At 37.5% G+C, this 27,782-nt stretch overlaps 1 protein-coding gene across 1 annotated transcript in view; it reads left to right on the forward strand.

Moving 5' to 3' along the window:
• The window catches only part of HEATR5B (HEAT repeat containing 5B), a 65,327-nt gene extending 40,706 nt beyond the window's left edge, over positions 1–24,621 (forward strand). Inside the window, exons 26-36 of the mRNA XM_084900583.1 lie at positions 2,518–2,586; positions 7,538–7,717; positions 10,284–10,524; positions 11,480–11,734; positions 14,417–14,544; positions 16,310–16,454; positions 17,421–17,687; positions 19,084–19,308; positions 21,213–21,364; positions 23,196–23,409; positions 23,840–24,621. Coding sequence (XP_084756709.1) covers positions 2,518–2,586; positions 7,538–7,717; positions 10,284–10,524; positions 11,480–11,734; positions 14,417–14,544; positions 16,310–16,454; positions 17,421–17,687; positions 19,084–19,308; positions 21,213–21,364; positions 23,196–23,409; positions 23,840–24,144 — 2,181 coding nt within the window. The 3' untranslated portion in view covers positions 24,145–24,621. The remainder of the gene's footprint in view (positions 1–2,517; positions 2,587–7,537; positions 7,718–10,283; positions 10,525–11,479; positions 11,735–14,416; positions 14,545–16,309; positions 16,455–17,420; positions 17,688–19,083; positions 19,309–21,212; positions 21,365–23,195; positions 23,410–23,839) is intronic.
• Positions 24,622–27,782: the final 3,161 nt, after the last annotated feature.

The following is a 27,782-nucleotide window of genomic DNA, read 5'->3' on the forward strand; positions in this document are numbered from 1 at the left end:
AGAACATTATCTTACATAATCACAGGATAGTTAAATCAATTTCAGCAAATTTAAATTGCTATACTATTTTTATATAATCTATCATATTCCACTTTTATTAGTTGACCCAATAGTTTCTTTTATATAGTATTCTTCTCCTTCAGTACAGGACCCAGTTACCAGCTCTGCCATTAGTGGATTATTGCAATGCTAAGACTGCAGTTAATTGCCATGTGTCTTTAGTCACAGAGAGGGGCTCTTTATTAATTTCCAAAGTGCTGTTGATATGCTTAGCAAGTGAATCTCTAGTGAAAGGGAAGAAATCTCAAACTAGGGGTTGACTACATTTAATTATTTCTTCAGTTCATATGTATTAAATTTAATGTAGCTAAGAATCTGTAATTGATGTTGGCTTATTAAAACTAAAGCTCAAATTCTTTCACTTATTCCTATTACAAGAGTATATAAAGTAATATTTCTTGAACAACCTTCTTTTTAAATCATCTATCCTTAAAAAAAAAGAATAGTTTATTAATTTTTAGAGACAGAGGAAGGGAGAGAAAAACATCAGTGCAAGCGTGCAATATGCCTCCTGCACGCCCCCCACCTGGGGATTAAGCCTGCAACAGAGGGTACGTGCTCTTTCCCAGAATGGAACTGGTGACCTCCCAATGCATGGGAGGACGGCCACCCAACTGAGTCACACCAGCCAGGGTAAAGCATCTCTTCCTTTCTTCCTTCCTTCCTTCCTTCCTTCCTTCCTTCCTTCCTTCCTTCCTTCCTTCCTTCCTTCCTTCCTTCCCTTTTACCATTCCTTTCTTTCCTTTCCTTCCTTCCCTTCCTTCCCTTCTTTCTTCTTTTCTCCTTTTTTAAATATATTTATGTTGATTTCAGAAAGAGGGAGAGACAGAGAGAAGCATCAATGGAGAGAATTATTGATCAGCTGCCTCCTACAAGCCCCCTACTAGGGATTGAGCCTACAACCAGGGCATGTGCCCTGACCTGGAATCCAACCGTGACTTCCTGGTTCATAGGTCAGTGCTCAACCTGTGAGCAACATTGGTCAGACTGCTAGGCATCTCTCTCTCTTTTTAAAAAAATATATTTTATTGATTTTTTACAGAGAGGAAGGGAGAGGGACAGAGAGTTAGAAACATCGATGAGAGAGAAACATCCATCAGCTGCCTCCTACACACCACACCCCCTACCTGGGATGTGCCTGAAACCAAGGTACATGCCCCTGACCAGAATTGAACCTGGGACCCTTTAGTCCGCCAGCTGACGCTCTATCCACTGAGCCAAACAGATTTTGGCAAAGCATCTCTTTTTAAGGTGAAATAATCTCTTAAATTATTTTTAGTGACTATGAATGTTTAGTAATTATTTAAAGGAATTGATCAGTTATATAAAATTCACCTATGAGGTAAATATTGTTAGAAATACGTTTAGGAAAATATAAGCAAAAAAAGGATAGCAATTTTTTGTTATCTCTGGGAACATCAGACTTTGTCAGAAAATCCTATTTATACTTAAACAAAAACAAAGGAAAATAAAATTCATTGCCTATTTGGTATAGTATTCATATAGATTTAATAATGACAACCTTCTGGAAAGCAAAAGAAAGTGGTAGGTAGGATTGAGTTTATGGTAACTGGAAAGAAAGGTAAGTGAGATAATAGGCCTGGCGGGGTGGCTCAGTTGTTTGGAGTGTTGTCCCATGCATCAAAAGGATGTGAGTTTGCCAAAACCGGTTTGGCTCAGTGGTAGAGCATCGGCCTGCGGACTGAAAGGTCCCAGGTTTGATTCCGGTCAAGGGCATGTGCCTTGGTTGCGGGCACATCCCCAGTGGGGGGTTGTGCAGGAGGCAGCTGATGGATGTTTCTCTCTCATTGATGTTTCTGACTCTCTATCTCTCTCCCTTCCTCTCTGTAAAAAATCAATAAAAAATATTTAAAAAAAAAAAAAAAAAAAAAAAAGGATGTGGGTTCGATTCTAGGTCAGGGCACATACCTAGGTTTCTAGTTCAATCCCCAGTCAGAGCACACATGGGAGGCAACCCATTGGTTTTTCTTTCTCACACCGATGGTTCTCTCTTTCTCTTCCTTTCACTCTCTCTGGCAAGTCAATAAAAACATATCCTCAGCCGAATCCGGTTTGGCTCAGTGGATAGAGCATCAGCCTGCGGACTGAAGGGTCCCGGGTTCGATTCCAGTCAAGGGCATGTACCTTGGTTGTGGGCACATCCCCATTTGGGGGTGTGCAAGAGGCAGCTGATCTATGTTTCTCTCTCATCGATGTTTCTAACTCTCTATCCCTCTCTCTGTAAAAAAAAATCAATAAAATATATTTAAAAACAAAACAAACAAAAAAACAAACATATCCTCAGGTTAAGATTAAAAAATAAATAAAATAGGGAGAGAGATGTAATAAAAAAAAAAAAGGAACAAAATTGTGTTTTGTGTGTTTTCATCTCCAAAGACTAAAGAGGCTTTCGGTTTACTACTTAACTTTAAAAATAAATTCTGTTTATTTTTCTAGGTGGGAGCTGCTCTAAGACCAGCCTTTTCACAAGATACCCCATCAGACATAATAGCAAAAGCTTGCCAGGTAAGTAGAAAAATAGGGTTTTCTATTGCTTTGGTCTATAGATTCATAGATATCTTAGAATTTCACTTCCAAAAAGGAAGATAGAAAAATTAAATAACATTTATTTTTATCTTGGAAATATAGCAGTGATAGTTTCCTTTTTTATTTTGTATCAAATGATGAAATAAAAACTGTTAATCACATTCCCTCTCCCCCCTCCTTTTTTTTTTTTATCATAGCTGAGGACATGACTTTAGGATACATAGCTTTTATGTAACCCAGAAGTAAGCAGAAATATGACAGTCATCAGAGGGACTAAAATAAATGTGAGATATCAAAATCTAGAATAATTAAAGAATGCATAATAATGATAATTAGGTAACAAAAGATTTCTTTGACTATAGGCTGCAAAAATTCTACAAATTTCTAGGTATTAAATTATCCAAAAGAGGATTTCACAATATGGATATTTCATTGAAAAATTAATCTCGGGGGATTTTTCTTACATTATTGTACCTGAAGATAGATAGATATATATATATATATATATATATATATATATATATATATATATATATATATATATATACCTTTCGTAAGTTCCTCTTTTTTGTTATGCCTCATCCTAAAATAGGATTCATGCATTAAGCTCTAATCTTTTAGAAAAATCAGAATCTTGAACTATTTAAGGATAAAATAGAAACAACTCTCTCCAAATTTTCAGGAGTACAAAACTATGGTCTGTCATTGTTTAAAATCCACAATCAAGCTACATGTAGCCTCTCGGGAGAGAATGTTCTCTTTGCAATGATGATTAGAAATTCTGACTTTGTTCGCTCAGTGGCTGACTGGATTTGCCTCTTCCTTCCATTGTTAAGACTCATTTTTCTGAAGCCAGCTGTCTGATTGGTGGCCTTCAGGGAAATGAATTCCTCCCACCAATAGCAGACCAGAGAGAGGAGAGGGAGCCTTGTTTAAGAAAGAGATCATGGTACAAACTCTGGAGCCAGAGTAGGTCGTGGAATACAGAAATCACAGTCATGTATAAATAAATGTATCATAGTGCTGTTTCAGAGCAGAGTATTTAATCAGAGAAAACCTGCTACAAAGCTCGTGGTCATTAGGAAAGCGCAGGCTATTAGAATTTAATTTGTGAGTGAGTAGTATGAATATTTCCTGTTAGTCAATTTGCCTTAAGCATCTTATTTCTTTAAAAAAAAAATATACATACATATATATATATATATATATATATATATATATATATATTTTTTTTTTTTTTTTAATTGATTTTCCACAGAGAGGAAGGGAGAGGGATAGAGAGCTAGAAACATTGATGAGAGAGAAACATCGACCAGCTACCTCCTGCACACCCCCTATCTGGGATGTGCCTGCAACCAATGTACAGCCCCTTGACCGGAATCAAACCTGGGACCTTTCAGTCTGCAGACCGATGCTCTATCCCACATGTGTCAAACACAAGGCCCGCGGGCCAAATCCGGCCGGCCAGGCCTTGCAATGTGGCCCGCACCGCGCTGTCATCACTGCACTCCGCTGTCAGTTTATGACATTGTCAGTTTATGACTGTTCAGTAAACCATTCGGCCCGCGATTTTGGCTGGATTTTAGATTTTGGCCCCTTCTCTGATTGAGTTCGACACCCCTACCTATCCACTGAGCCAAACCGGTTTCGGCAAGCATCTTATTTCTTATGTGACGCTTGCTGCTTTTCCAGTAAGCCAGGGGTCTTCAAACTGCGGCCCGCAGAAGAGTCTGATCCGGCCCGCCAGGTTTTTTGGGCAGTGAGCGCAGCCGAGGTGTTACAGTAGGAATTAGTAGTTCATATAGTCCGGCCCTCCAGCTCTCTGAGGGACCGTGATCTGGCCCCCACTTTAAAAAGTTTGAGGACCCCTGCAGTAAGCAGTTTCTTTTTTTCTAGTGTCAGGCATACATTTTTTACCTCCTATCCTTCTGTTTCTGGAAGAAACCTTGGTTTTGAAATATGTGGAGTGTTTCCTTAAGGGAAAATAGGGACTTGGCTTCAGGCAGATCATGAAACATGGCAGCCCAGCAAGTTCACTAGATAAATGTAACATTAACCCTGGAAATCAGGGCAATTCTTCAATATTACAGGAAGACCTTCCTATGCAAAGCAGTTGGGACAGTAATCAGTGGGTTAATCAAACATTACCTCAAGCAGGGTAGAAATAATAAACATCTTACATACTTTAACATTGGCTTCAGCTTAAAACTTATAAATGTGCATTTATTCACCACTCTTTTGCTGCAAGTCCAAGATCTTTTCTCTGATTATGATATTGCTGATTCAGTCTTTCTGGGTAAACCAAGCCCTATTGCAGTATCTGCAATTTCTAATTTCATGTTCTTTAAAGTGGAAAAGGTACTTAGGTTTTTGCTAAGTAAACTTAGTGCCAAGTCTCAATCTTTACAATTTTCCCCAACTTTTAGTTATATTTCTACCAAATTTTGCAGAAATATTTATCAAATCTCTCTAATATGTTTTGTTTCCTTAGGAATAACAACTCTTTATTCTCAGATTTATAGTTAATCTTTTTCACTTTAAATGTCATATTTTCAATATTGTTTTGACTGGCATTTTATTTTGCCATCAGTATGTATATGATTGATAATATTAAAATTTTTATTCAATTTAGTTTGAATCCTTTGAGAATAAGATTATAAGAATATAATAGTTACATAAATATTTATTCTCAACTTTTAAAAAGTTTTAAATGTAGGAACACAATCCATTAACCATGATTCAATATCCAAATCCTCTGAAAGCCAAAAGCTTTTGCATAATTTATTTTGTAGCAAAACCTGAGCTTACTGAACTCATTTGGCCCTGATGTGAAGCTGAGTGAAACTAGAGTATTGGTTAATCTCTTTCAGTGTGACTCGCACTACCTTTCACTCGAGAAGGATCCATGTTAATTATGAAGTATCTTGCTTATTGTCTTCCTTAATGAGGTTCATGTCCCTTACCTTTTATCAAAATGTTGTGAACTGTGAAACATGTCTTGGCCCAAGGGTTTCAGATAAGGAAGTGAGGACTTGTAATTGTTGAATAGAGCTGGCACTACCTGACCACCCTTCCTCTTTGGCTCCAGTTATAAACACACTTACCTGGTTTTCCTTTTGCATTTCTGGCCTTTCAGTTTCTTTCATTGTTTATTCTTATTCCATTTGTCCCTTAAGTATAACTATTTTCCCTGTGTCTGCCCTTAGACTTTTTTTTTTTAATATATTTTTTATTGATTTTTTTTACAGAGAGGAAGGGAGAGGGATAGTTAGAAACATGGATGAAAAAGAAACATTGACCAGCTGCCTCCTGCACAGCCCCCACTGGGGATGTGTCCGCAACCAAGGTACATGCCCTTGACCGGAATTGATCTTTACTGAGCAAAACCAGTTAGGGCCTTAGACTTTTTTTTTTTTAAATCCTCACCAGAGGATTAATTTTTGAGAGAGAGAGAGAGAGAGAGAGAGAGAGAGAGAGAGAGAGAGAGAGAGAGAACGTCAGTATGAGAGAGATACATAGATCGGTTGCCTCCCCTATATGTGCTCTGACCAGGAATTGAACCTGAAACCTAGGTATGTGCCCTGGCCGGGAATCAGACCTGCAGCCTTTTGGTACACGGGATGACGCTCCAATCAACTGAGCTACCTGGCCAGGGCAAGGCCTTTTTTAAGTGCATCAGCTCTTGAACAAATTCACCCAGTAACATTGCTTTAGTTATGGCCTTTATGTGGAGCATTCCCGGGTCTACATAGTTACCTTTGTCCTTGCTCCTGAAATCCAGACCCAGTTTCCAGTCACCTGCTCAATGTCTTTCCTGGGTCTCTAACCAGTACTTAGCACTCAGCATGTCAAAATGTTCACCAAGATCGTGCTCTCTACCTTCTCATCTCCGCCAGAATTTTCTATTTTCTTGTGTTTTCTCTGATATCACCTTCCTTCCATTAACAGCTTTGGCAATCAAAATTTGCAGTTTTTGTTTCCTTGCCAGTTTTGCGTGGCTTTGTGCCCCACTCCCTAAAAATATTTAATGGGTTTCCAAACCCTGTGATTCCTGCTTCCAAGTCTTTCCCTGATGCCTCTCCCTTTTTGTTCCATTCCCAGTTTGATCCCTGTCATCTCTGTTTCATAGTATTGTAATAGTCACTTAACTGAACACATTGCTTACTGTCTGTACACATTCCTTCGTATGCATCAATACTGGAGCAGGCTCTCCACTGAGCACAGTTCTAATGTTATCCCCTGCTCAGAAGCCCTGGAAACTCATGATTGCCTGCAGAACAAGGCTGCATTCAGTTCTAATGGAATTTAAACCATGCTACAGTCGATCTCAGTGAACTTTCCTACTCTCAGTTCTTTCCCCATGTCATAACTCCCCTATATCTACCCACACAAACCTTCCTGATATCTAAACATTCCCATTTTTCCTACCAGAATTAACCTCGTCTTTTGTAAGTATAGTATTGTAGTCGTAAATGTTTTTATGGGTTTATTCCATCTGTTTTCTTTCTTGAGGACAGGGGCTAGATTTTTTCCCCTTTACATAAATATATATATATATATATATATATATATATATATATATATATATATATATATATATCATAGTACCCAGAATAACCCTTTGCTTATAATGAACAGAAATGTTTTTGAATTGAACAATTGTTCACAACTTACCTGATTTAGATGGCAAATGGTAAAATTTTTGTCCAATTAAACAATGGAAACATGACAAGTAAATATTGTGTTGTTTTCCACATCATTGTACAATAAATTCCATACTTGCTGTTGGGTTATTAAAACTAATACTAAAGCATTTATTGGTTTTGTTTTGTGTTTCTTCCCTCAAGGAAAAAAATATCTTTACTTATATATTAAACGTTAGTATTTTTATACAAAAATTTAAAAAAAAAATTTTTTTTTTTTTGACTAGGTGTGTAGTACATGGATTGGAAGTGGAGTTGTCAGTGACCTCAATGATCTTCGTCGAGTACACAATCTGCTTGTTTCTTCTCTGGACAAAGTTCAGGCTGGAAAAGGATCTTCCAGCCAGCTGTACCGAGAAAGTGCCACAACCATGGAGAAACTAGCTGTTCTCAAAGCTTGGGCAGAGGTAACTGTGCCTGTTGTTTTGAACTGTTTCTTCATGTATGAGAAAATGTGTCTGGTTTCTTATAGGTAAAAAATATATACATTTTTTTTATTTTTTAAATATATTTTTACTGATTTCAGAAAGGAAGTGTGAGATATAGAAACATCAGTGAGAGAGAATCGTTGATTAGCTACCTCCTGCACAGCCCACACTGGGGATTGAGCAACCTGGACATGTGCCCTGACCAGGAATCAAACCATGGCTTCCTGGTTCATAGGTTGATACTCAACCACTGAGCCACACAGGCCCGGCTGATTTTTTATTTTTTAAAACTGACCTTTATATCAAATATATTTGTTCTTTCTCGCTAAGATACATAAACATTTATAGCTCAAAAAAACTCATAAATCTTTGAAAATTATATTTTTAATGAGTTTTGTATATAAACTTCTATATTGAAGAAGGGCTCTCCATACTTACTATGGGGGCATGAGGCAGGGAAAACATACAGATAATAGAAAATAATTTAGGCCAAAAGTTTTTTGTTTGATTAAATTTCAGGAGACTTGCCACCACTCATTGATACCCAGGCTGCAGGTTGCAGGGGATATTTGTGTGTTTTTCTTTTGTTTCTTTATAAATCTTTATTGTTGAAAGTATTACATATGTCCCCTTTATTCCCCCATTGCTCTCCTTCCCCCCCCCTCCCATTTTGTTTTTTAATAGCTGGTTGTCTCTGTGAACATGTGACCTGAGATGATGGTATTAAGTAAATAGAAACACATTTTGGGGGGCTTATTTTTCTAATTAGATATTACACAAGGAAAATGCAAAAATTAGAAGTATAAGTAAAATAAAAAAGCAGACTCAATTCTGTACCTGAATTTTATTCATTCATTACACAAATCACTTAGTGTTTGTTAGATGCCAGGCACTGTGCCTAGGCCCTGAGTGTAGTAAAGTGGGGAAGATAGATAATTAAAAACAAGTTTTAAAAACATTCCTTCTGCCGAAACCGGTTTGGCTCTGGCAGAGCATCCGTGTGTGGACTGAAAGGTCCCAGGTTTGATTCCGGTCAAGGGCAGGTACATTGGTTGCGGGCACATCCCCAGTAGGGGGTGTGCAAGAGGCAGCTGGTTGATGTTTCTCTCTCATCGACGTTTCTAGCTCTCTATCTCTCTCCCTTCCTCTCTGTAAAAAATCAATAAAATAAAATAAAAAAATTAAAAAAACATTCCTTCTTTTAGCACTTTTTTTCACTCCCCTATCGTTATATTAGTCTGCGACATCATGGAAGACTAAAACCATGTACTACTATTTGTCTTTGTTGCTGCAGGTCCTACCACAATAGCAAATGCAAGGCAAGAATAAGTACCTAGTAAGGATTTGATAAGTGAATGGTTAAGTATATTGCAGTGCTTATGAGAAGTTTTCGTAAAATGTCTATATAATAATAAATATGGGTAAGCAACTTAAAACCACTAGAAAATATGAATGTGATACATTTATAACTTGAGATCCAAAGTCCTTACATCAAAAATTAATTGGCTTCTGTTTCTAAATATTCAGGGTTAGTATTTCTGACTAACTATTATAGATCATTTCAGTGTTAAAGAATGCTATTTCTCAAAAATGAAGCTTCATTGTCTCCTGTAATTATTGTCTAGAACTTAGAATGACTGCACCATAGCTGTGTGTTCATTGTAGGACTAGAGATAAGACCCTGCCATCCATCAAGAAGCTTACAGTGAATATACACATACATAGACTTCCTCATTGAGTACAACAAAGATAACACCATGTAGGGGAAATCAGTCTTCTCAAGATTTTTATCTGGTTCAGTTTTCTTCTTTCTTACTCTCTACTCTTGCTCTCTCCTCCCCTCCACTTTTTTTCTCTTTTTTCGTTGATATGTAATTCAGCTTTGTATGTGCCAGTTGCCAAAGCCTAAATGTATGTACAAAGACAAAGAAAGCAAACAAAAGTAACTTCAACAAAGGGGAATCTTTAAAGTTATGTTTTAGGAAGTTGCAAGTATACATCTTTTTGGTTTTAAAAAGTAGAGAGAAAGGATACAGATAATATATGTGACTAGTAAATTATATTCTTGGTTTAGCTATCTGTTGTAAAGACTGGATTGCTAAATATCACTTAAGGATATGTAAGAAGGGGTTAGAAGGATATTTATGGAAATCCCTTTTCTGACCTCTTCCTCCCTGAGCCATCTTCTTTGAATGCTGGATTGTATCTAATAAGTCTGTGAAAGAGGAGGCAGTAAACAGGAAATTGTGCTGTATGGTAGAAAAAAAACACACATAAAAGGGGGCTTTGTAAAGTAGAACAAGAGAAGCCAGAAGAAATTCAGAGGATTCTACTAAGGAATATGCTGTGAGTGGAATACTATTCAGAAGTCAGATCAATGAAAAAGATTGCATCCAAAGCAGCTAGAATTATTCTTTTAAGGTTACCAGGAAATTAGATTGTAGTATTTATATCCATTTTTAAATGATTTAACTGTGTAATCATTACAACTTCAAAAGTTCTTAAAAATTATGCTTTGTTTCTCCTCCTGATACAATCTTACTAGGTATATGTGGTCGCTATGAATATTAAAAAGGAAGCAGAGTCGAAACCAAAAAGAGCAATTAAAAATACTGATGATGATGATGATGATGATTATGGTACCATAGATGAACTACCACCAGACAGTTTAATAACACTTGTACAACCTGAACTGCCCACACTCAGCCGCCTGTGGTTAGCAGCATTAAAAGACTATGCACTTTTGACTTTACCAGCTGAATTTGCCAGCCAGCTCCCCCCAGATGGTAAGTACTGCATTCAGAGTTGTGCTTTTATGGAGACCCAAGTAGCAATTAAACAAAATGGAATTGGTGGAGGCTAAACAACAGTTACAATAACATCTTAAATTTCTGTGAACTTCAACTTGGCATTCTCTCACTTAGCGCATGTTCTCCATATTGAATTTGTGAATTCATATAGAGCATTAAACTTATTTGTTAGCCAAAGCAAAAATATTCTCGCTATTATAGTGCTAATTATATAACTAAATATAATAACTATGCATAACAAGTAATTATACAAAAGCACGATGAAGTATACTGCTGAGCTGGTCAGTGTGCCTGTGCCAGAACAGGCCAGGAAGTCCTCAGTTTGGTACTGAAAACAGCTGCAGGGAAGAATGGCAGAAGAAAGGGAAAAAGAAAGAAGCAACACAGTTCCCTGGATGTGAGAAAAAGAGAAGGTGATAAGAGTTTTATGTGTCTCTGGCAACAATGAAGAGGAAGCCTGTGGCCACCAGGCAGGGATGCTCTTTTGTATGTGCTGTGGTCTGAATGTTTATGCCTCCTCAGAATTCCTTGTAAAACCTAACCTCCATTGTAACGGTATTAGGGGGTGGTGCTTATGTCGTGAGAGTGGAGCCCTCATCAATAGCGTTAGTGTCCATATAAAGAGGCCCCCCTCAAAGGAATAGACCCTCCACAATGCTCCTTAGCCCCTGCCAGCATGTGAGAACGCAGCAAAAAGATGAATCAGGAAGAGGGCCCTGGTGAACCATGCTGGCACGCTGGCTTCAGACTTCCAGGCTCCAGAACTATGAGAAATAAGCATTGACTATACACCACCCAATTCGTGGTATTTTGTTACAGTAGTCTCAGTGGACTAACACAGTATGTAGTGAATATTTTTAGTTGGTTGTACATAAATGAGTGAACAATTAGAATACAAGTAATGCTTTTGATTGATTTGATTGTTTCATAGGTGGAGCATTTTATACTCCTGAGACCATTGATACAGCTAGACTTCACTACCGGAATTCCTGGGCTCCAATTCTCCATGCGGTGGCCCTTTGGTTAAACAGCACAGGATTTACATGTTCAGAGTCAGCAGAAGCAGCTGCCGTATCGGGTTTACAAAAACGTCCTGCGTCCGTCAATTTAAACCAAGCATCAGGAGCCACGCCTAGTGCTAAGTCTTTGCCAGAAATTAACAAAGATAGGATGCATCTGATTTTAGGTAGGTGAACCATGTTAATGTACTTCAAGATGTATCACTCTGAAAATTCATCTGTAGGGGGTGGAAAACTTCCTTCTTCACTCTTAGGTTCTGTGGCTGGTCCAAGAATGAAACCCACAATAAAACAGGTTAATAGGAGAAAAGTTATATGATATTTTCACATGTACACAGAAGTCTTTAGAATGAAAATGAAGAACTGAAGTAGCTGTTAGGCCCAAAATCTTATCTACCATTTTACACAAAGAACAACAAATTGTGGAGCTGTGACAAATCAAAGGGGTTTGGGCAGTAAATTGTGGGACAGTGACAGGAAATATATGGGAGAAACTAACGGAATATAATATAAGGGTTGTTTTAGTAGGTTTGCTTACACAGGTCTATTCTGACATAGACTCTCATCTCTGGTGATAAGAATATTCTTCTTTTCCTGTTACAAGGAGGACACCTTTATCATTAGACTTTCTATCACCTGCGTGGAGTACAAGAGGTCCGAGAGCTCTTTCTACACCTGCTGTTTCTCAAGTACCTTCAGCTCAAAATAATTAATATGGCAAAGAGGCTTGTTTCATTGTGGGATATTCTGGAGTCCTTCATATCTTTCATTTTAAAGCTATGAAAAGTTTTACATAGCAGTGCAGAGAAGGAAAGGAGGATTTTAAGCACATTTTCTAAGTTGTTAGCTGACTTTTTAATCTAAAAATTTAATTGTTAAAAAGTACTCTAGCCCTAATTGGTTTGGCTCACTGGATACAGCATTGGCCTGCAGACTGAAAGGTCCCAGGTTCAATTCCAGTCAAGGGCGTGTACCTTGGTTGTGGGCACATCCCTAATAGGAGGTGTGCAGGAGGCAGCTGATCGATGTTTCTAACTTTCTATCCCTCTCCCTTCCTCTCTGTAAAAAAACAACAATAAAATATATATATATATATATATATATATATATATATATATATATATATATATATATATATATATATTTAAAGTATTCTAAAACTTTTAGCCATCTTCTTTAGGGACAGAGCAATATTAAATAATTTTTAAGAAACAAAATAAACTTTTTTTCCAATAACATATTTTTTTCACTTGGCACTTAACAAATTGTTTCCTGAGGACAATAAAATGCAAAGTTAAAGTAAACTGGAATAAATTTTAATTTAGAATTTCTTTGTTGATGTCATACATTCTAATGAAGCTCTTAGCCGTCTTATATTTTTCTGGGACGAAAAAGGAACACAATTGGTAATGTGAAATTATAGAATTTGTCAGTAGTTCTCATAAATGAAAATATGACAGTCTTCCAAAACAGTGACCTTGTCCTTACGCAAATTAAGAGTAGTTATTCATGATATCCATTGTACCTCTTAAAAACTTTGTAGGTTAAAAATTTTTTGGAAACCATTTAATAAAAAGTAATTTTATAGTTTTTATAGTTATTTTTTAAATATATTTTATTGACTTTTTTTATAGAGAGGAAGAGAGAGGGATAGAGAGTTAGAAATATTGATCAGCTGCCTCCTGCACACCCCCCAATTGGGGATGTGCCCACAACCAAGGTACATGCCTTTGACTGGAATCGAACCTGGGACCCTTGAGTCTGCAGGCTCATGCTCTATCCATTGAGCCAAACCGGTTAGGGCTGAAGTTATTCTTTTTTTCTTTTTCTTTTTTTTCTTTTTTTTTTTTTTTTTAATTATCCATCACTTTTTAAAAATATATTTTATTGATTTTCCACAGAGAAGAAGGATAAAGAGCTAGAAACGTCAATGAGAGAGAAGCATCGACCAATGTACATGCCCTTGATTGGAATCGAACCTGGGACCTTTCAGTCCTCAGACCGATGCTCTATCCACTCAGCCAAACCGGTTTTGGCTAAAGTTATTCTTAATGTATTATTTTTTAATGCTCTAGAAACAAAAAAAAATTGAATATTTTTTAAATCAATTTGATGACCTTAGAATTTCCCCCTCCAATTTGATTATTAACCTAATTTGGGCAAAGCTACAATTTATGTTAGTTTGGTTGCATATTTTGGAAACCATTTTGAACTCTAAGTCATTAATAAATATATATTAAAAAGTAATTTGTAAGCCCACCAGTGTTGCTCAGTGGATGAGCATAGACCTACGAACCAGGAGGTCATGGTTTGATTCCCGGTCAGGGCATATGCCCAGCTTGTAGGCTCAGTCCCCAGTGTGGGGTATGCAGGAGGCAGCTGACCAACAATTCTCTCTCATCATTGGTGTTTCTAGCTCTCCCTCCCTCTCCCTCCCTCTCTGAAATAAAATATATTTATATACTAGTGACCCAGCACGCGAAATCGTGCAAGACCCAGACCCACAGGAAATTGCGTGAGACCCAGACCCCCAGATCCTGCTGCACCAGGATCCTGGGACTTGTCCCTGGGTTCCGCCGGTGCCGCAGGACTCCCCCAAGTCCCGCCACGCCATGGGACCCAGAGTCAAGTCCCCACCCACCCGCTAGCACCTCTCTGCACACACAGCCCTGCCCACCCACACATGTCTCACTGGTGACCGGTCTTCAGTTGTTACGACATTAGGGTTACTGGGTTCTTATAATATAGACATTAAAGTAATTTTAAAAAATAATAGATATAGAGAAAAAAATTGGTGTCAAAGTAATTGTGTTTTATAGAGACAAATGCTTTCATTTTGTACATTGCAGGTGTGAGTATACAGTTCCTTTGTTCCCCTAGGCCTGAGGAGCCTACTGAGCATGTTACAGCATGTCTACAGGCCTTACATACCTTGCTAGATTCTCCTTATGCCCGGACCCATATTGCAGAAGATCAGGTACAGCCTATTTCTATAGTAGATCATTAATTATATGCTTTGTTTTCACCATATTTATCTTAAGATAATTTTCTCACATATGAAATATTATATAGTAACTAGGGGCCCGTTGCACGGATCCGTGCACATTGAAAGGAAATTAATTAGAAGAAATATTTTAATATCACTATTCACCCTTTCCCTATAATAGAAGTGACAGAGACGTAAGAAAATTAGTCAAATGTATATGAAAATAATATATAAATTGATTAATAAATAAATAAGAACAACAAAGACATGATATAAAAACAATAAAAACATAATATAAAAACAATATCGATAAAAACAATGACTGATAAACTGATTAAACTTATTCTAATATCTCCCTATATACCACATTAAGAGTAAAAGCACTTTCAGAGTGCTTGAGTAATTTTCCTTGTGATAAAGTATTTACAACTTTAACGTTACGTGCTCTTCAGACTCAATAGAAAGCAACATAGAACTGCCCGTGTCTGAAAACTGGTTCAGGCAGGAATATTCCCACTCTGTCTAGATTGGCGCCACGGAGAGCTTTATATGTATTGCGCATGTGCAAGTCAAAGTTTATTTTTAAACTAGAGGCCTGGTGCACGGGCAGGGTCCCTAGGCCTGGCCGGCGATCAGGGCCAATCGGGGGCCTTCCTTCCCCTGGCTGCCAGCTGCCGGCTGGGGCCTGCCTTCCCCCCGCTGCCAGCTGGGGCTTTCCTTCATCCCACGCCTACCCCTGCTCCTTCATTCCATGCCGCCCCCTGGTGATCAGCACACATCATAGCTAGTGGTCAAACTTCCAGTCAGTCAAACTCCTGAGGAGACAATTTGCATATTAGCCTTTTATTATATTGGATTGCCAGTGCACGTCATATATGTACCAGTCCGTCAGTTGGATGGACAGATGGTTGGTCACTTAGCCTTTTATATATATAGGTTACTCAGGCTTTGGCTTTATCTAAGATCCCATACTGAATGTGAGGTGACCAGGCACAACTAGACTAGAGACAGTTACTATACCTTCTTTAATTTATTCATCAACAGACAAAAGTAAAAATTTAAGGGATAACCTTATTACCAGTTTATGATTCTACAGATAAAGGACTGAAGTAATTTATAAGACTGTTAAATGAATTATGCTACTTTTAAATGCTTGAGGAAGTTTTCTCTCTCACTTAATGCAAAATTTTTTTTTTTTCTGCACTGGTTCAAGTACTTACCTCAACAGTTTAATAATTGACTTTTTCTAATTTCTTTATGAAATACAATATTTAGAGGACTTTATCCATGCTATGGGATGGGTTTGATGTGGAAGGTGGAAGGGGCTTAAAGTGAGTGGTGATTATTTGTAGTAGCTGCTGAGATGAAATGGAGAGGGTCTACCTGAAGTGCCTCGAATCTCTGGTAGACACCTCTTGGGGGCTCAGTTTAGATTGAAAATCATAAACTGTAGTGTTACTGGACTCAAGCATACTGCTTCATTCAAAGCAGATGAAAGAAATGGGAGAGTGATCATTTTTTAATATAAAATTATTTAAACATAAATAACAAAGTAGTTTATTGACTAAAAATATGTCGGCATAAAATATGACCATTTCTCAGAATTGTGATAATGTTTTTATTACAGAGTCCTATATGTTCATTTTAACTATTATATTTCTTTATTTTTATATGTATATTTTCTTAGATTTCAATAATATACATTTATCCTTTGAAATTAAAATTAATTAAATTTATCTGTATTAATTTAAAACAGCTGATTGGTGTTGAGTTGCTGAGTGTTTTGCACCGCCTCTTGCTGACCTGCAATCCACCGTCAGTCCAGCTGCTGGTTACTGGAGTGGTACAACAGATAGTAAGAGCTGCTCAGGATTACTTGCAAGAAAAAAGAAACACTCTAAGTAAGCACTAGAAATTACAATAATTTTGACGTAAATTGCACTCTAATTTTTAAAACATTTAAAAGTTTTGTGGGGTTTTGTTCTTTTTTTTATCCTCACCTGAGGATGTGTATTTTTATTGATTTTTGAAATAGAAAGAGAGAAAGAAACTTCTCTACGAGAGAAAAAACATCCTTCATTTGCCTCATGTATGCACCCTGACCAGGGATTAAACCCACAACCTGGATAAGTGCCCTGATTAGGAATCGAACCCACAACCTTTTGGTATATGGGACAGTGCTCCAACCAACTGAGCCACCTGGCCAGGGCACCAGGAAGATTTTTTAATAAAAAAAGTTCATCATACGTTGAGAAGCTTTGCAATTGACTTTGCTTTCATTAAAAAGAACCAAATGAAATTTCTGATAGTCAATTATTTTTCACCTCCAAAATTGTCAGCTTCATAGGGTTGAATTTAATATATGTGTTACTCGTATTATGAAATATATTTCTAGTAAAAGTATCTAATAAAAATTTTTTCTAAGTAAAAATGGATTGTCCTAAAAAGAAATGTCAATGAACAGAATTCCAATAAGAATTATTCTTGCTGAAACCGGTTTGGCTCAGTGGATAGAGCGTCGGCCTGCAGACTCAAGGGTCCCAGGTTCGATTCCGGTCAAGGGCATGTACCTTGGTTGCAGGCACATCCCCAGTAGGGAGTGTGCAGGAGGCAGCTGATCGATGTTTCTCTCTCATTGATGTTTCTAACTCTCTATCCCTCACCCTTCCTCTCTATAAAAAAAAAATCAATAAAAAAATTTTTTTTAAAAAGAATTATTCTAAGAAAGGCCTGTAATATCAGTTAGACATTCAGTGATAAATTCGTTTGAAATAATTTCTCAAGTATATTACTGCATTGCCTCATCTACTATTTGTCGTGTGTGGGGTTGTTTGTTGGAAATTTCACCAAAGGTTCTTTTACCCAAGATGAAGATGACGTAGAGAAAGAGTCCTGTCCGGTGCTGGGAGAAGGAGGTGACAGCGGTGGTCTGGTTCCTGGAAAATCTCTTGTGTTTGCCACAATGGAGCTGCTGATGTTCATTTTAGTACGGCACATGCCACATCTCAGCACCAAGATGTCAGACTCCCCAAGCCACACGGCCTCTAAGACTCGACTGTCAGAAGAAAGCGCGCGTTTGGTAGCAGCCATAGTCACCATACTCTCTGACTTACCATCCCTTTGTTCCCCTGCCGGTACAGTACTGATCACCATTTGAAAATGCGCTCTATTACAGTAGACAGAGATGAGCTTGCTTTTGATTTGAAGCGCTATTATTTTCCTCTTAAATCTCATGTTTTAAAGGAGAAGGTTTTTTGGTTTTTTTTTAAGGGTTTGTTTATCTTTAGGAACCTGTAAGGATTTTAAAAAACTTAAAACCCAAGATGCTCTTTTCAGATATGTTTCAGACAAACTTCAACAAAGAGAGAGAACCACACTTTGAGGGAAGACATTGAATATTAGCAGGTAGACTGAAGTTGAAATTACTGACCTTTTTAGTTTCTGATCTGGTTGCCACTCTTGAGCAACACTGACAGAGAGTGACAACCAAGTGTGAGAAGTAACTAAAGAAACTGTAGCTGGAAAGTGAGTCGCTACCTGCAGATACCTAAAGAACTGCGGAGTGAGAAAGCAGACTTCCCTCTGCTTAGAAAATAGAAATCATATCAGGAGACACAAAGGTGAACTCCAGCTTAACATAAGCCCACAGGTGTGAAAGAAATGGTTTCTCCATCATTAGACAGAATGGGAGAGTGGTGATGAGAATTTTCCACTACGTGGGAGGTTGAATTCATGACCTTGAAGCTCTTTTAGCTGCAAATTCCAGGATTCTGTCATTTCTTTTTTGCTTATCCATATGGTCTATTTATCATCTACCTGGCTTGGTTAGGTTGACTTTAGTGCACTGAAGATTGATTACACCTCTTAGAATTGCTACAAGATTCAACAAGTTTCTCAAATATTTCTGAAAGTGTGTATATGTTAGTGTTTTTCTCTCTTCCTTTCTCATTTTTGTTATGAAGGGCATGGCATACTAAATCGATAAAATATTGGAAGTAATAAAAAACAAGGCTAGTTGGAAAATATAATTCTGTCTTCTTTGGAATAATTTGGCCCTTCTTTCTTTCCTCACTCCCTCCTTTCTTCCCTCCCTCTCCCTGCCTCTCCTTTTCTTTCCTTTCTTCCTTCCTTTAGTAAGATCAGAGAACATTTATTGGGTAAATCACAGAGGTAGAGGAAGTAATTCCTAGAAGAAATGGGCTTGAGAAACAAGATAGAGAGGTGAAGGAAGGGCCCTTGGAGCTTGGGAGTGAGGAAGCTGATGGTAAGGTGCCTGGGAGGTGGGGGCGGGAGGGCGGAGGGCGGAAAGGGAAAGGCACGGGTGTGCTTTCTGAGGGAGAGCGCCTGCTTCTACTGTTTTCTTTTGAGACACTGAACTACAGTAATAGTAATGCAATACATTTTGAATAAGAACAAGGAAAAGAAGTAATATTGAACCACAATCAATTATAAAAAGTATTAAAAATTCAATCAACTGTCATATGGGAACTGAAATAGTGATAAAGTAACCTGATTTTTTTTTTATTTCAGGATGTATGACAATCCTGCCCACAATTCTGTTTTTAATTGCAAGAATATTGAAAGACACAGCAATAAAGTCTGCAGATAATCAGGTTCCTCCACCAGTTAGCGCAGCTCTTCAAGGGATTAAAAATATCGTGACACTTTCAATGGCCAAAACTGAGGATACTCAGAAACAGTGGACAGCGCTCATTCGGAGCACTCTTGCCTGCATCCTGGAATATTCACAACCAGGTAACCTAATCAGACTTTAAAAAATTTTAATCTATAGCCTATCTGTTTCCTTATAATTATTTAATTGAATGCGCTTGTGAGAAAAGTGCTGTATAAAACTGAATCAGCTCAGAGAGGTGTTTTAGTCACATCTTTCAGATATGAACTTTCATACCCTTTTCTAGATATTGACTCTAAATGTCCTTGTCTTGGAACTTAAATCCGTATTGGGAGGTTTGACATGACCTTATTATTTCCTAAGCACTTCCTTACTTTCTGGGTCAAAGATGTAGCAGGCTCATCTTGTATTGGCCCTGTTACTGTAGTCACAATTTAAAAATAAAATGATACCTTGCTGATAAAAAAAAAAATTGCTTGCAGTATTCTAAACTCTGACTTATATATTTTTCTCATTTCATCTAGAGTAATATTCATCTGTAGAGTTCTCAGGTTCTTAACATGTATTGCTAAGGTTATTGTATATTGGCTGAATCCTTTGAATTTTACATCCCTTTTTTTCTTTATATTAAGTTAGTGAACTATTGTATTGTACACTCATTATGAGATGTTAGCATATCAAATGTATATGTTTATAATTCTGATAAAGTACAGATTATGGTTGCATATTAGCAGTTGCCCAATTAAACCAAATTCACATATATAGAATGTTGAAAAGTTCAGCTGTGGAAGAAATGGTGATCACAAAAGAGTTTAAGCTTCTTATTTTATGTTTAGTAGTATTGTTCTTTAGAATAACCGGACATATTTCCTGTATTTTTATTTATTTTTATTTTTTAATATATTTTATTGATTTTTTACAGAGAGGAAGAGAGAGGGATAGAGAGTTAGAAACATCGACGAGAGAGAATCATCGACCAGCTGCCTCTTGCACACTCCCTGCTGGGGATGTGCCCACAACCAAGGTACATGCCCTTGACCGGAATCAAACCTGGGACCTTTCAGTCCACAGGCCGATGCTCTATCCACTAAGCCAAACCGGTTTTGGCTTCCTGTATTTTTAATTTCTTACTATATTTTTATTAAGTTATATTTGTTCCTGAATAAATTATTGAAATAGCAAGAAATTCTTTAAAATTCTAAGAGTACTGCTGGGACCGGTTTGGCTCAATGGATAGAGTGTTGGCTTGGGGACTGAAGGGCCCCGGGTTCAATTCCGGTCAAGGGCATGTACCTTGGTTGCGGGCATATCCCCAGTAGGGGGTGTGCAAGAGGCAGCTGATCGATGACTCTCTCTCATTGATGTTTCTAACTCTCTATCTCTCTCCCTTCCTCTCTGTACAAAAATCAATAAAATATATTTTAAAAATAATAAAATAAAATAAATAAATAAAAATAAAATAAAATTCTAAGAGTACTACTGTCTTTAGGAAATTGTGCAAGATTTTTTTGTTTATGGTTGTATCGAATTTATAGGAACGTAATACCACTACAAACAGTCAACTCTGGATTTTTAAATTACTCAGAATATCTTACCAGAATCATTTACTTTGTTGGAAGGGGAGAGGATTGGGAATGTTTGATTATCCTAAACTCAAAAAAAGTTAAATGACTTTTGAATAATTTTATATTTTCATGTTATCTTTCATATTTAAATAAGCTTTCCCTAGTAGAGTTCTTCTTAGGATTTATGCCTGAATTTTTTTTCATTCATTATTGTATCATCCAGAAAAACAAGGAAAAAGCACTTAAATATAGAACTTCTATTAAATATCCACTATTTCCTCGATAATAGATGAGTTGTACTCAAAGTTATTTCTGAACTGTATCAGAATTAAGGCACACACTGATATAAACGTTGTTGGGGGGAAAGAGGTTATTGTTCAAGATGGAAATTCAAAGCATTTGAGAAAGAGCACATTGCTTTCTTTTCATATTTTTCCATATTCGTTATTCATCTGTTCCAGAGGATTCCATGCCTGTGCCTGATGAAGTGAGCATGCTCACGGCAATAGCGCTCTTCCTGTGGTCTGCCAGTAGTGAAATAATCGGAGTCCAGTCATTACAGAATGGCTGCATGAACAGGTTCAAAAACGCATTAAACTCATGTGACCCATGGGTAAGTTCTACTTAAAACAAGCGTAGAGGGGTGGAGGGGTCAATGGGAATACAAAACAACAAAAAAGGAGACATCTGTAATACTTTCAACAATAAAGATAAATTTAAGAAAAACACAAGCATAGAGGTAAATTTTCCACTTCATCAGGAAAAGTTCAGGTTGATTCATTAAAATATATGATCTAGCAAATGAAAACCTAAGTATTTGCTCTATCACTTTTAAATAGAAAAACTCAAAAAGATCAGTAGGTTCAGACACTAGGAGAGTCTTACATATATATTTATTTACATATGCAAAAACTCTCCAATATTTAAAATATTTGGTTAACCCTGGCTTATATTGGTAGAAACTTTACATGAATCTATGATTATATTTTTTACTGTTTACTTAATGATACCAAGGGCATTAAAAGATAAATTTATGCCAAAACCGGTTTGGCTCAGTGGATAGAGCGTTGGCCTGTGGACTGCAAGGTCCCAGATTCGATTCCTGCAGGGGCATGTGCCTTGGTTGCGAGCGCGTCCCTGGTGGGGGTGTGCAGAAAGCAGCTGGTCGATGTTTCTCTCTCGTGATTTCTGGCTCTCTATCCCTCTCCCTTCCTCTCTGTAAAAAATCAATAAAATATATATATTTTTAAAAAAGATAAATTTATTTTATTATATGTTTTAATGAACCAATTGAAAACTTTAGTTTTTCCAGAAAATAAATTTTATTGTTTCACAATGTCAAACTCTAAACGAATGTTTCTCAAACTTGCTACGCATCCAAAAAAAAAATCAGTTTAGTAACATGATCCTAGCCTTACTGTTGTGTTCCTGAATCAGAGATCTGTATTTTTAAAACATCCCCGGGGTATTTATTTCCAGCGAGGTTTGGCAACTTCTCATCTAGCAAAGTGCTGAAACGGTTTGATTCCACTGTTTGTCCCAGATGTTAATGGACCTTCCTTTCTTCCTTTTTCTTTTTCTTTTTTTAATTAATCTAAAGTCTTTCTAATCTAAAATGGAGCCGTTGAGACCTTACTTCCCAGGCCTAGAAACTTAAATTGGCATAAGCAGCCATTTCCAGGGAATTCAAATGGATGTGAGGTGTCTGAGCAATATATTTTTATAGCTTTGTTTGACGTCATTCAGTTATTAGCCTTCCTGTTAAGTAGGTTAATGTAGGAGGGACGATGGTAAATTAAAGAAGAAATAAAGGCAGAAATTAAAATTTCTGGTTTCTAGCTTTTTCCAAACTATGGAAATATACAAATTATATAAGCATGCTAATTTGGCAGTTATAGGCTATAAGTAATATTTATTTGATTAATTTCTTTTCGGTTACTTTTATTTAGTTAGCCTACTAGCAGTTTCATTATTCTATCGTACTTCATTCCTAATAGTAGAAAATGGCATTAATTTGTCCTGCATTTCTATTTTCATTCTGCAGTGTCACATCTTTTCAGTATATATTAAGGTGCAATGTGCCCTAGCCAGGTGGCCCAGTTGGTTGGGGCATCCATCCCATACATCATAGGTTGTGGGTTTGATTCCCTGGTCAGGGCAAGTACGAGAGGCAACCAGTTGATGTTTCTCTCTCACATTGATGTTTCACTCTCTTTCTCTCTTCTTCTTCTTCTTCTTCTTCTTCTTCTTCTTCTTCTTCTTCTTCTTCTTCTTCTCTCTCTCTCTCTCTCTCTCTCTCTCTCTCTCTCTCTCTCTCCCTCCCTTTCTCTTTAAAAAAAAAGGGGGGGGGGCCTTGGGTGACGATAAAAAAAAAATGCAGTGCGATTGTACAGTAAATAAGAACTCTCACACATGTTAAGTAACACAATGATTTTCTTATATAGGTTCAAGCCAAATGTTACCAGCTTCTCCTCTCAGTCTTCCAACATTCCAACCGTGCCCTTTCAACTCCCTACATCCATTCATTAGCTCCAATAGTAGTTGAAAAGCTAAAAGCTGTTGAAAGAAACAGACCAGCCAGTAACACAGAACTTTTAGCTGTTCAAGAAGGAATCAAAGTTCTTGAAACATTGGTTGCTCTTGGGGAAGAACAGAACAGTAAGTATTTTCTTAGAAAAGCCACTAGTCTAAAATGAAGATCATCTCTGTGTGTGTGTGTGTGTGTGTGTGTGTGTATATCTTATTTGATATTAGACACAGACCATTGCAACAATAAAACTAAATCTAAGGCTAATGCTATGCAAAACCCAACGATAAATGGTAAATATTTACTAAAGATAAACTAAAGGTGAAAGGTAGCTATATATGTAAAATGTACAGTCTTAAGAGGCCTGGTTTCCAGGCCTGGCATACTTGGGCATTTGGTAATATTAATATTAAGTATGAGTTATTATTGAGGTCTAAAATAGATTTTGCATGTTTACTTCTATTTTATTATGATTCAGACTACAATGCCTAGTTTTGAAAATGAAGTTTACTGTAATTTTCAGATTTGTGATGATCTTCAGACTAACTTTATCCTTTGCAGGAGTCCAGTTACTTGCTCTTTTAGTTCCCACCTTGATTTCTTACCTGCTTGATGAAAATGCTTTTGCTTCAGCAAACACAGCCTCCAAAGACCTGCATGAGTTTGCACTCCAGAATTTAATGCATATTGGACCTCTGTATCCACATGCTTTCAAGACAGTCATGGGAGCGGCTCCCGAGTTGAAAGTGCGTTTGGAGACTGCTGTTCGAGCCAGCCAAGCCAGCAAAGCGAAAGCAGCTGCCAGGCAGCCAGTGCCTGCCGTACATTCCGCACCAACAATTAAGCTAAAAACAAGTTTTTTTTAATTTTCTATTTCATTCATCTTTATTTATATTGTCAACTAGGAGCTAATTAGTAATAGCCACTGTATCATTCCAGGTTATAGGTTTTACTTTATTTGTACATTTGTTTGGTTTTACGTGCTTCTTGGTAAGTTAAGTGAAATAATGCTCAGGTTGTTTTCATGTTCTGAGGGAGTGATTTTTTTTTTTTTATTATGTGGTGAATGTACTTTCATTCTTCTCCTAATAGTGTTTCTCTTTTAGTAATTAATTTATTATTTAAACACTGAGTCAGTCTTTTAAATTTAAATGCTAAAAACAATTGTGTCATGTAGCTGGGCTGCCTATTGATATTGTCAGCATTCAGCATCTGTCATGAAAAATTTAATTGTAAAACAGCAGAATGTAAATTTTGAAGTTAGCAAAATAATGTAAAATGTCTGTTTTGTGATATACATGTTATGAATAAAGTCACATTTTCTTAGCATTTCTCAAAATGTCCTTACCTTTCTGATAAGTCTCTTTATTTTCATATTAGATTATAGAATGATGCTTGTGTGTGTGTGTGTGTGTGTGTGTGTATGTATTTTTATAATTTTTAATTATAAATATTTATTATTCAAATTATTACAATTGTTCCTCTTTTTTCCCCCCCATAGCTTCCCTCCACCCAGTTCCCACCCCACCCTCTGCCCTTACCCCCGCCCCCACTGTCCTCATCCATAGGTGTACGATTTTTGTCCAGTCTTTTCCCGCACCCCTTACACCCCTTTCCCCCTGAGAATTGTCAGTCCACTCCCTTTCTATGCCCCTGATTCTATTATATTCACCAGTTTATTCTGTTCATCAAATTTTTTATTCACTTGATTTTTATATTCACTTGTTGATAGATTTGTATTTGTTGTTCATAATTTTTATCTTTACCTTTTTCTTCTTCTTCCTCTTCTTAAAGAATACTTTTCAGTATTTCATATAATACTGGTTTGGTGTTGATGAACTCCTTTAGCTTTTTCTTATCTGTGAAGCTCTTCATCTGCCCTTCAATTCTGAGTGTTAGCTTTGCTGGATAGAGTACACTTGGTTGTAGGTTCTTAATATTCATCACTTTGAATATTTCTTGCCACTCCCGTCTGGCCTGCATAGTTTCTGTTGAGAAATCAGCTGACAATCATAGGTAATTGTTTTTCTCTTTGCTGCTTTTAATATTCTCTTTGTCTTTTGCTCTTGGCATTTTAATTATGATGTATGTTAGTGTGGTCCTCTTTGGATTACTTTTGTTTGGGGTTCTCTTTGCTTCCTGGACTTGTAAGTCTATTTCTTTCACCAGGTGGTGGAAGTTTTCTGTCATTATTTCTTCAAATAGGTTTTCAGTATCTTGCTCTCTCTCTTCTGGCACCCCCATAATTCGGATGTTAGTATGCTTGAAGTTGCCCCAGAGTCTCCTTACATGATCTTCATATTTTTGGATTCTTTTTGCTTTTTTGCTTTTCTGGTTAGGTGTTTTTTGCTTCTTTGTATTTCAAATCTTTGACTTGATTCTTGCGATCTCCTAGTCTGCTGTTGGATCTCTGTATATTATTTTTATTTCAGTCAGTGTATACTTAATTTCTAGTTGGTCCTTTTTAATATCCTCTAGAGTCTCACTAAATTTATCAGCCTTTTCTAGAAAATTCTTGAAAAACCTTATAACCGCTGAGACTGGTTTGGCTCAGTGGATAGAGCATCAGCCTGAGGACTGAAGGGTCCCAGGATCGATTCTGGTCAAGGGCATGTACCTTGGTTGTGGGCACATCCCCAGTGGGGGGTGTGCAAGAGGCAGCTGATTGATGTTTCTCTCTCATCGATGTTTCTAACTCTCTATCCTTCTCTCTTCCTCTCTGTAAAAAATCAATAAAATATATTTTAAAAAATAATAATAATAATAAAAAAAGAAAAACCTTATAACTGTGGTTTTGAACTCTATATTCATTTGATTTCCTCCATTTCTTTAATTTGTGCCCTGTTTCTTTGTTTCTGCATTTTTGGCTGCTTCCCTGAGTTGATGGAGTGGCTTTGTGTGCTATGTGTCCTATAGGGCTAAGTGGCTCAGCCTCCCCAGTTACCTGAGGTGGACACTCTTGGTGTATCCCTTTGTGGGCTATGTGCACAGTCTTGTTGTAGTTAAGCTTTGATTGTTATTGTTATCACTGGGAGGAATTGACCTCCAGGCCAATTAGCTGTGAGGAATAGCTGTTTCCACAATGGGAGAACTTCTGCGCTGGAGACACCCTTATGAGGCAAGACTTGCTTCAGTGGAGCTTTGGTGCTCACTGAGTCTGCCCCCTGAGTGTGTCCCGTATGGATCTGAGGAGTTGTAATCTGGATGGTCCCACTCTGACCCCTGGGTACACTGGCTCTTGGATCTCCAAGGAGGTGCTAATTTAGCTTCTGCCTGAGGCCGCCCAGCAGGAGCTACAGAGAGATCTGCAGATTCCTCTTCTTTGTTTGGGGTTTGGAGGTGCCCAGATGAGACCCAGCAGTGAACCAATGCATGCTGCTGTGGGGCCTTAGGCCTTCTTTTGGATGTTCTGGGTCTCACTGACTCAACTAAAGTTTGTTAGGTAAGTTTAGAATTCAAAGGACGAGGCCATTCATATGCAAAAGCCTCTGCATTCAGCTTGGATGGAGTGGAGTCTCAGGGTGGAGCAAACAGCAATGGCTTCCCATCAGCCCTGCCCTAAGAAAAAAGCCGCCCTCCAGTTCCAACTGCTGTGAGACAGTCTAGTTTCTCCCCGTATGAGTCTGGGTCTCCAGAGTCTCACCTGGAACTCAAATTCAGAGCAGTCAGGAGCTTTTGTCTCCCAATTGAGAAAAGCAGCCGTGTACTCAGTTGCCAGCCCTCTCTGTGCGCGCGCCTCCATACCTCTGCCTTTACTTCCGCAGCTCCTGTGAGTCTCGGTGTGCTTTTTTTCTTTCCTTCTAGCTGTAGAATTTCCACTTAGCCAGCCTTCCTGTGGTTCTGGATGATGTCCGTTTTGTCTTTTAGTTGTAGTTTTGAGATTGTTGTGCGAAGCAGTAGTTCAGGTGTTTACCTACGCTGCCATCTTGGTTTCTCCCTGCTTGTATATATTTTAGTTGTTAACTAAATTAAAACATCCACTTAAGATCCATTAAAGTATTTAAGATGTGGAATAATATCCTGCCTTTTGTTAATGGCTAAAATTTGGCCTCCGTTATGTTATATAGTATAGAGCCTCGAGTTCTGGCTATGATGGCTAGTTCATTCATCAAATATTTACTGAGTGCCTATTGTGTATAAGGCATCAAGCTAAGAGCCACAGGACATACAAAAATGAATTAGTCATAACTATAGTTATGCCAGTTTCCAATGCAATGGGAATTTTACCGTATCAAACATATAATTGAAGAAATCAGTGTTTGCCACAGTGTTTAGCAAATTTTAAACATCAATTTTACCAGTGTTACATTCCTTGAGCAATTGCCTCACAATCTTTACATTTCTCCTTTACCTTACATTAAAATCTGTCTATCAATTCTCCTATTATGAACATTTTATATAAATGAAATCATATAGTATATGGTCTTTTGTGATTGGCTTCCTGACCTAACATAATTTTTAAGGTTCACCCATGTGATAGCATACATTAATACTTCATCCCTTT

The sequence above is a fragment of the Pipistrellus hanaki genome, assembly GCF_964339955.1.
Source record: "Pipistrellus hanaki genome assembly, chromosome: 12".
NCBI lineage: Eukaryota > Metazoa > Chordata > Mammalia > Chiroptera > Vespertilionidae > Pipistrellus > Pipistrellus hanaki.